The 9,835-nt window shown below is 43.5% G+C and overlaps 1 protein-coding gene across 1 annotated transcript in view; it reads left to right on the forward strand.

The window, feature by feature from the left end:
• Positions 1-4,681: 4,681 nt before the first annotated feature.
• The window catches only part of LOC143295351 (DNA-binding protein inhibitor ID-1-like), a 5,303-nt gene continuing 149 nt past the window's right edge, over positions 4,682-9,835 (forward strand). Inside the window, exons 1-3 of the mRNA XM_076607003.1 lie at positions 4,682-5,092; positions 5,682-5,802; positions 7,997-9,835. The exon at positions 7,997-9,835 is cut by the window's right edge and continues 149 nt beyond it. Of these exons, the coding sequence (XP_076463118.1) occupies positions 4,805-5,092; positions 5,682-5,762 (369 nt within the window). The 5' untranslated portion in view covers positions 4,682-4,804 and the 3' untranslated portion in view covers positions 5,763-5,802; positions 7,997-9,835. The remainder of the gene's footprint in view (positions 5,093-5,681; positions 5,803-7,996) is intronic.

Below are 9,835 nucleotides of genomic sequence, written 5' to 3' on the forward strand. Positions count from 1 at the left end.
GTGGGGTGGGGGTGTAGGTGGGTTATGTTTTATTGTCATGTTTTTGCCACATTTGCGTTGGCCTCTATTTCAAAAGAAAATAAAAAGGAAAAGAAAATCAGTTAAGGCCAGATTCTTCAAAGCCTTTCTCGCTTCCTTTTTCATACATTCACACCTCCTCCAACACCCTCTCTACCCTCCAGCCAACGCCGTACTCCGACAGCAAAGCCGTGAGCAAGCCGCGCTGTGAGCAGTGAAGCTATGTGCACACAGTAGCCTGTAGAGGTCTGGAGAGGCGCTGAGCCAGGGGCCACCTGTACTAACTTTCCCTCTCCCCTCCCCACACCGCCCAGTCAGTCCCGGCGCCAGTCTGTCTACAACCCACCTGGCCACTGTCTGGGCCTGACGAGAGGGCCGTGTGTGTGTGTGTGTGTGAAGGCCCCGTTCGTATATGTGGCCCCGTGTGTGTGAGTGTGTGTGTGTGTGTGTGTGAAGGGCCCCGTTCACATACGTGGCCCCGTGTGTGTGTGTGTGTGTGTGAGGTGGTATCGTGCTTTCTTATCATCACCCGCCTGTGTACAAATAATAACTCACTGCACACAGACAGCCAAGCACGAGCTCATCGGTAGTGGGCGTGGTCTTTGACTCCCAGGAAAGACGTGTCTTTGGGGGTAGAGGCGTGAATGGTCTGCCGTCAGAATCAAAACTTTAAGAAATGTTGTTGTTTTTTTAAATAATGAATTAAAAAGAAGAAGAAGAAGAAGAAAAGTATGGGTGATATTTTTGGTTGTCAATATATAACTATTCTTGGTGGTTCCTTTTTCTATTTAAGTATTGCCATAGGCTCACACACACAGTTTCAAGAAGGTGTCGTTTGCTTTGTCTCAGAAAAAAACGTCTGCGCTTGCAGTTTTCCAGTTTCCTCCTTTCTGTCGATGTCTCGTTTTCTGTAGTTTGATTGAAAGGCGTATCAATTCTTTTCACGTGTTTTGTTCGTTACTAACACGCACTCACATATATAAACATACGCGCGCGCGCGCACACACACACACACACACACACACACACACACACACACACACATATATATATATATATATATATATATATACTCTTATCATTATTATTGTTTCTTTTGTGGTAGTCGTAGTAGTAGTAGTTGTAATTCTTCTTTCTTCTTGTTGTTGTTGCTGCTGCTGTTGTGTATTCATTTGTTTATTTTATCTAGTTATCTATTTATTCATTTTATCTTATTACTTTATTTGTCTTTGTCTTACCCATTTTGTCGTTTCTCGATGACCGACATTTCGCTGTACGACATCATCCAACCAAATTTTCGCTGTCCCCCCCCCACACCCCCCCGCCCCAGGTGTTCTCCCCGGCCGTGTCTGTCTCTCTGGTGTTTACATCCCCATGTGCACTTTTATATGAAGAAAAAGTAATAATAAAAACAATAAAATAAAACAAAAACCCGTGAGTGGTTTGTTGGAGCAGATGTATCCGTCAAGCATAAGTATAAAGGTACTGTGAACGATGAGCACACAGCAATAAATCTTACAACTGCAACCTGTCCTGTTAACGTTGTCACGCGAACGAAAGAACAACAGAATGGGTTGATCATCTCCTTCACGGTTTATGAAAGCCGTGTCCCTGCACCTGTTTTCCTCCACTGTTGGTCAGCTTGATAACCTGGTCAGCATGCCAGGTTTTCTGAACGTGTCTGCTGATGACACTCATTCAACCAGGGCGTGTTTATTTCCTCCACAGGCTTCCATGTCATACTGATGCGGAAAATGAGCAGAAAATATACTGTTTATCCTCCACTTGTGTGGACATATCCGGAAATACTGTAGGAGTTAGTTCCCTTCTCTTGCGGTTTGTGCACAGTATGAATGTGAAAACCGGCCATTTTAATTATACCAATTTTGATGCCAGAGAAATGCTCGGGCACACGACAGTAACAATACACAAGTCCTCTGCAATGTGTCAGTTGCTCGTCTGCCTCGTATTGACTCAGCTGAGCTGACCACTCGCACTGTAGGCTGCACACACATGTGACCTTCTTCGCATTCTTTCGGATCCTCAGGCATAAGGAGCAAAGATCAGCTGTTTATTTATTTATTTGTTTGTTAGCTAGTGTAACATTTCTTGTCTATATAACTCGGTTTTTTGTCTTCTCTTCTTCCTGTTCCTCACACCACCCACGGGGACCAGCTTTGGGAAGTCATTGAGTGCGCTTGTCTCCACTGATCGAAAATAGCTTTTCCCCGGAGAGAATCGAGAACTACCGCTGACGCAAGCGGTGTCTCTCGACGTTTTCATTTCGATTGGGGATCATTGACTGCAGAGACAGCTGAGTCCACTGGCGACAAAACAAAGAGTTATCAATCAATCAATCAATCAATCAAAAACACTTTATTAATCCACACGGAAATTAACTTCTGCAATCACAGGCTCGTTGTAAACACCAGCATAAAGTGATCATGCGCAACATAAAACTAGTTTAAAACTAGTCGAATAAGAATTCCCAATAGCTGACGATAGACTATGACAGACATAGGAAATGGCCGATAGCTCTTTCATAAAATTTCGATTTTGATGTTGACCTTTCCTTATCGTGCGAAATTATTATATCTGGTCAGTTTTAAGTTACGCATACTCACAGATTTCAGTCCTAGGCATGTTTCAACTTTTCACGATTTTTTTAAATGTTATATTTTTTTTAGCTTAGTAGTATACCATACTTGCCCTTCTGGAGTGCCGGTGGTTGTATGTTCAGCTGAGGAGAACTTCGACCCCCCTCCCTCCCCCTCATTTAACAGTCTCTCTAGAGAGGAACCTGGACATAACAGGACCACAAACACAAAAGCGGACAACAATAAATGATTGGAGAGACAGAGAGGCAATGTACGAGGTGTGGAAAGGGGCAGACAGGTGTGGAAGGGGTGGTAAGCTTCAAGCAGCCAAACACTGAAAAACGCATGTGTGACGTGTCAGTAAAGACAGATAAACAGAGAGAACAAGAGAGTGCAGAAACGCATTGATGGCTTTGAGCTGAACATAGATACCAAGACACTTGAAAAACAGCTGTTTTCACAACTTTTCAAACGAATACATGTTGCATTTTTTTCTTTTCTTTTTATCTATATACAAATAAAAGAATACTTTGATGTAAACATTGTTATCTACAAGCCTTATCATTATCATCGTCATTATTATAATTATTATTGTTGTTGATGTTGCTATTCAAGTATTCGTAGGTTTCACATAAACTTAACAAGGCGAATACCTTAAAGATGACACCTCTTTGGGAGGGGGACGGGGTAGAAGAGGGTTTTGGGGGGTATATATCGTACTTCTTCCTCAAATGTAGGAATCCTCACATAAATGACTGATCCGGGTTTCTAACTTGGGTTGAAAATAAAATGTACGCCGTTCAACGATGATATCAAAAGTGCCAAAATCACGTCTTTTCGAAGTGCCGGAAACGTAACTTCACTGGCACACAGCGAACGTGTCAAAGTATAACAAACCACTTCATTGGAGAGAGAAAGCACACATCCCCACACACAAACAAACACACACACGGGAACACGCGCAGCTGACACAGCTGAGCGATGCACGTGAAACACAAGTTGCATGCTGGACTCCACTCCACGGTGGAGATGTCACACTGCGTTGTTTGGTTTAAACAGTATTTTATTGGAACATGTCACAATACAACACAGATATCGATGAACAGGACAACAAGAAAAGTCCTGTCCTCATACATGTACAGACTGAATATGTGACGGATGTCATCATAACTAGAAGTTAAGACGTGATCACACATGAGTTTTCAACAAAACTAAGCTGAGATATAAATGAAATGAAGAAAATGAATAATAAACGTGTTGTTTGCGATTTCTTCTTCGTTCGTGGGCTGCAACTCCCACGGTCACTCGCATGAACACGAGTGGGCTTTTACGTGTATGAACGTTTTACCCCGCCACGAAGGCAGCCATACTCCGTTTTCAGGGGTGTGCATGCTGGGTATGTTCTTGTTTCCATTACCCACTGAACGCTGACATGGATTACAGGATCTTCAGCGTACGTATTTGATCTTCTGGTTGCGTATGCACACGAAGGGGGTTCAGGCACAAGCAAGTCTGCACATATGTTGACCTGAGAGATCGAAAAAATCTCCACCCTTTACCCACCAGGCGTTACCGAGATTCGAACCCGGGACGCTCAGATTGAAAGTCCAACGCTTTAACCACTTGGCTATTGCGCCCGTCGTTTGCGAGTTCAAAAAAGAAGAAATTATTGGATGGAGTTCAACATGATGTTTTTAAACACTCTTACTAACTTACTTTATCATCTAGTTCGTGCCCTGTGGCGCATATGGGTGCACGTCTGAATCAAGAAGTTCCCTTTGCGCTAAAGAAATAACGCAGTCCATGAAAAACATACTTAAAAAGGTACACATCTTTCTGTTCGACATCGCATTATTTTCAAGTTTTTGTTCCACACTGTACGGCAAGCGCAACGCCGCGAACATTTTGCTCAAGATGAACGGAGCAGGAACTTGCGCTTGTCGCTCAAACTGAACTGACAGAAGGGTCGCTCTCACGTTCACGAGGAAAACGTGGGGAGGGAGGGGCCTTGTATGCAAATGAAGGCTGAGTGTTGTGAGAACAGGGTTCAAATAGCTGAACTGTCCTACGATCTCACTACATTTTAAACGACGCCTGTAAAGGACGGAGCTTCGCTTCGGAAAGTTTAACGGTTTTGAACAGTGTGGCAGAGACTTGAAAGTCGCCAACATCTTCGGTCACATATCAAGATGAAGTCGTCTCACCTGGACAGCGGCAAGGAAAACGTGGCAAACCTGGGATCGGTAGCCAAATCTGACTTCGATTCTCAGGAGATGCAAGCTTGCTTCAGCAAATTAATGGAATTGGTTCCAGCCGTGAAGAGTCGAGAAGGACAGATGGACAAAACGGAACTCTTGCAATACGTTATAGACTACATTCACGAACTGGAGGATTCTCTTGGTTTTCCAACCGGTTTGTGTGGCGTTTTCAAACCCTCTTTGTCAACACATCAGTCAGGTGGTCCGGCCATGACAACGGTAAGTGTCACTGGAGGCTTGATTTATTTTATTTTAATTTTTTTTTTTTATAGTTTAATACGAAACGGTATGCGTTGGCGAACTGTGTGTATTGAGTTCGTCTCAGTGTCATGATTTTAGTGTCCTGAATTTAAAATAAAAAATGAAATGTTTAATTACCTTTATGTAATGTCGAGTTCTGTCGATGTTCCATTGCTCTCAGTAGGGTACGTTTTTGTGTGTGTCGTGACTTGATAAAGTAAATTTGCGTGAAAGTTTGATATGAATGATTATGAATATGAAATATTGGATGTGATTTTTACTTTTGCTTTTATCTATTTTTATTATTTTAGTTTTGGAAAGTGGAAAGATAACTTTGCCATTGACATGTGAACTTAATGACCAAGCCAGTGAAATAGCCAGTACCCCCTTCGACCCCCCACCCCCTTTTTCCCTCCACTGATTACATCCCCGAGAAAAATTGATGAGTTTACTAAGTATATTTTGTAGTCTGCATGAATACAAAACGTATTTCGTACTCAGTGTGTGAGCGTTTCACATGGCAAGTGAATCCCGTGGTTGACGTGTAATGGTGCAGTCTCCTCCACAGGAGCAGTTTCTGACGCTGTCCACGTCCGGACTGACCAGACTGAAGGGCCTGGACCTGGTGTCGGGACCCCCCTCCCAGTAGTCAGCAGTCTGTACTGTGTAGCGTCGATCACTTTGGAAAGGTCAGTATCCCACGTTTTTTTGACAGTCTGTTTAGACGCTATTTCCCTTTACCTTCTCTCTCCTTATACGTTTTGTTTTTGTGTCAAAACGGCAGGTGTGCAGGTGTTCTTATATATATATATATGATTATATAATCAATGTTTGGAAAATTGTCCGTCTCTCCCCCTCCCGTCGCTTCCCTTCTGCCCTCAGTAATCTACACATGTGGAACGACGTGATGTCAATCTTCGGCGGCAGTATCAGTGATTTTATTTACTCCAAACGCTGAAACGTTCATTTCGTCTATAAGCTGCTAGTTTATTAGTGAACTTCCCCACTCGGCCTCCCTACTCCATGTATCTTTTTAAAGTGGACTGCAAAACTTTTCATATGAATCTTAGGCACGGGTGATCATCTTCTACTGTCTGCCACTTTGCCCCTGCTCTCTCTCTCTCTCTCTCTCTCTCTGACATGCCTACTGGTACTGTCAATGTTTCCCCCCCTGTTAATCATTCATGTGGTATCTGTTCCTAAAATACTGATTTGCGATGGATATGCCAGAGGAAAAAATCCAGGAGTGAAAATGAAAACAGAAATGGTCAGATGTAATTTGTATTATTGCTTCGTTTTCTTGCCAACTTAGATAACATATTTTGTTTCTGAATTGTGTACGTTCCCAATTTTAGGGTGGAAGGTTGATGAAAAAAAACAAATGTGTCAGCTCTCCCGCTTGTCTTCGCTCTTCAGTTTCCCACTATCACCTCTCCTCTCGCTTGTCCACTGGTGATACTCGGTCTGTACCGAGGTAGATGTCTCATAGATACGAACTTCCACAAACCGCCTTGTGAAAATCGGTGTTGAGATTTCGTATATTCCTTGTAAACAGCACAGTCATTCAAAATTTTTGTAACATCGCCGTGACGAACCGTCAGTGAACAACTCGCACACAGCTGACAGAAGGGACACGTGCAAGGGGTGTGGGGAGTGGAGTGTTGTGAAATGCCGAGGCAGGCCGCACGGGCTAGACAGCCTGGCGCCAGGCAGATCCGGCTAATCTGTGTGGGAGCCGTGCCCACCCTGCAGGTGCGTGGTGTCGCTCCACTGTACCACCGCTCTGTGTTGCACCACACCACAGCGTTGCTTTCCATTCAGTGGGGCGAGTGCACAATGTCCGCCTTTATTGTGGAATGGCCGTGGTTAGGACGAAAGTGAAAGAAGGGAAATGGATATTGACAGAAAAACATTGATAGAAAAATTGTAAAAGTAGACAGAAAAACAATTATCGTCCTGTCTATAACTGGACACAGAAATATTCACAGAAATATTTTCTCCCCTCTAACCCCCGTCTTATTTTGTTTATTAAAATTTTGTTCTCACAAACGTCTGCTGTGCAAGACTGACTGAAAAGGTCAACAGAACTCCCAGGCTCTCGCTCGTAAATTTGTATAGCATGGTTCTACACAAGTTGATGTACATTAATGTGGGTTGTTTGGTTCCATCGCGAACAGAAGACTAGCGGGCCACTCTAACGATTACTGATCTCTTCGTCAGTGAACCGAACGAGAGCCGATGTAGCCTGCTTCTGTTTACCACCCTTCAGTGGTCATGTCATCCGGATTTTCGTTGGAGTCATATTTCTGACAGAAGCCCACATAATTTGGGACTTCATCTCTCTCTCTCTCTCTCTCTCTCTCTCTGTCTCTCTCTCTCTGTCTCTGTCTCTCTCTCTGACACACGCACACTGAGATACATACACTGAGATACATACACACTGACGCACGCGCTGACACAGCACGCACTGACACAGCACGCACTGACACAGCACGCCGCACACACGCACATGCACGCTTCAAACCAACAAGCCCAACTTAAATCAAATGGAAATAGCAAATTAAGAACTGAAAAATCGAACAAAATTATACATTTCTAGATTTTACAAACGTGTTTGTGTAGCCACTGCTACTACTACCATTAGTATCATACAACTGACTCGGATAGGAAATTAGTTCTTGGGTAATCGTTTATCCGGTTTACGTATAGGCGTATAATCTGTTGATCCACCAAGTTGACTTGTCCACATAAGCTTTGAAGTTCAAATCCCTCAGTGGTACATCAGCCTCCATAGATTAACATGTGCAGGGGTGTATGGGGACAAGCGGTTATGTTTAGTTATGGATTTCTAAAACACATCTAACAGATGACTTTGTGTTTCAGAAATCACTGCAGAGACAACACACACATTGACGTTCTGGTGTCTGGAAGACCAAGACACACACCGTGAGAATGTTGAGCCATGATGTGGTCTCCGGAAGACCGTGCCCAGCACTCAGCCAGCATGGACATACACGCAGGAAGCGAGTCGTGGCCAGCACGTGGCAGGCAGCCATGTCCATCCCTCGCCACCACTCTGAGTAATGTCAGACGAGCGTAACGCCGCTGATGCCGGGAGCGCGGAAACGAAACTGCCTCTGACATTGTGCAAAGCCTCTGGCTGTCTGCAGTCCACGTGACAAGTCATCGTCAGGAAGAGAACCCTGGCGGCCATGTTTGTCACGTGTCATGTATGTCCCCCAAAAACCTCACGCGCGGTTTGTGTCGGCCATGTTGAACACAATGGTGGCCCTCACGCTGGCGTGCACAATGATGAAAAAGGGGTGGAAATCTTTGTTAGGTAAGGAAATGGGTGGGGTGGGTGCCCAGGGAGAGGGGTGGAGGGGTGGGAGGGGAACCGAACTGTTGCTGAATGCCTACCTTTTGACCCCAAGTTTTGCGCGATTGTCGTAAAACTCTTGAATGTTTAATGTGGTTTTCTGCACATTTCCACATGTATACAGGATTTGGCAGAATATCGATGGTGCTTGAATTTTGTGGATAGGATCTACTGCAGTATTCATGGACTGGACTAGGTCAAAAAAAGAAAGAAAAGCCAGCTCAACAATTGTGATAACTGGAACTGTCGGACTTCCTTTATTTTGTAATATTTTGGCATTAATGTTATAGTAAGAGTTGTGAATGTGTGAGGTTTAAGTTCAGTGTTTTTATGGTTGTGGTTGGCATGAGATTGAAGAACGTCTGAGTTACGTTGACGATGGACCGTGAGTTGTGCTGATGAAAACAACTGCTGAATGTATTGGTGTTGAGAACGTTTGAGCAGCATAGATGGATGTCAATTGTGGTGTTTAATTCTATTGTCCCGTTGATGAATGTGAGGTGGATTGCAATTAGTTAGGTACGTTTATGAATTGATGTTGAGATTAGTTGTGTTGAATGTGAATTGCGCTGGTTTGAGTTGTGATGGATGTTATGTAAGAACGTTTCAGATGTAGGGACCTGTTTGTCATTGTGTTGAGGTTGAGTTGCATTGAATGTTTGAGTTGTAATAATGGCTGTGGTAGGGTAACTAGGTTAAGACAGTAATCAATAGTTGATCATTGTTAGGGTTGTTGTCTGAAAACAAACTATCCTGTTGAAATGTTAGTTCCGTGTGGCCAGCCACAAACGGTATGTGGAAGTGTGGTCCATCGGCAGTCTGGCAAAGTTTATGGTGTAGTAAGAGTTTATAGACCAAGTGACAGAAAGGTGAATTGAGAAAGGAAGTGGAGTTGCCTTTTCAACCCCAATTTTAATTCGTTTTACACTGGTATCGGAATACGCATACTTTTAACAAATGCCCATTTTATCAGAATTACTCACAGGTTTAGATTGTTGTCAAAAGAAACTATCGCACATATGTGCCTATGTGAGAATGAACGAGTACCAAGTTAATTTAGGCCACTCCTTTGTCTTTCAGCTTGTTAGTCTACTTTGTTCTGGAACACGAACACGTTGGCTGACTCATTTGTGTTGAAAGTTGAAACGTACGTTCGGGCGTCAGTCGTATGTGTGAGCACTGCGGACTGTGTGTGATCGGATGTACTACACTTATAACACTGCATTTAATTGTTCTTTTTAACTGCATGAGAAAAATTAGCATTAAGGTAACTATTTTACAATGAAAGATGATCAACCAAGTTGGCCCAAAGAATGTTGTCGAAGAAAAACAGTGATCGTCAA

This window comes from Babylonia areolata, chromosome 20 (genome assembly GCF_041734735.1).
Source record: "Babylonia areolata isolate BAREFJ2019XMU chromosome 20, ASM4173473v1, whole genome shotgun sequence".
Lineage (NCBI taxonomy): Eukaryota > Metazoa > Mollusca > Gastropoda > Neogastropoda > Buccinidae > Babylonia > Babylonia areolata.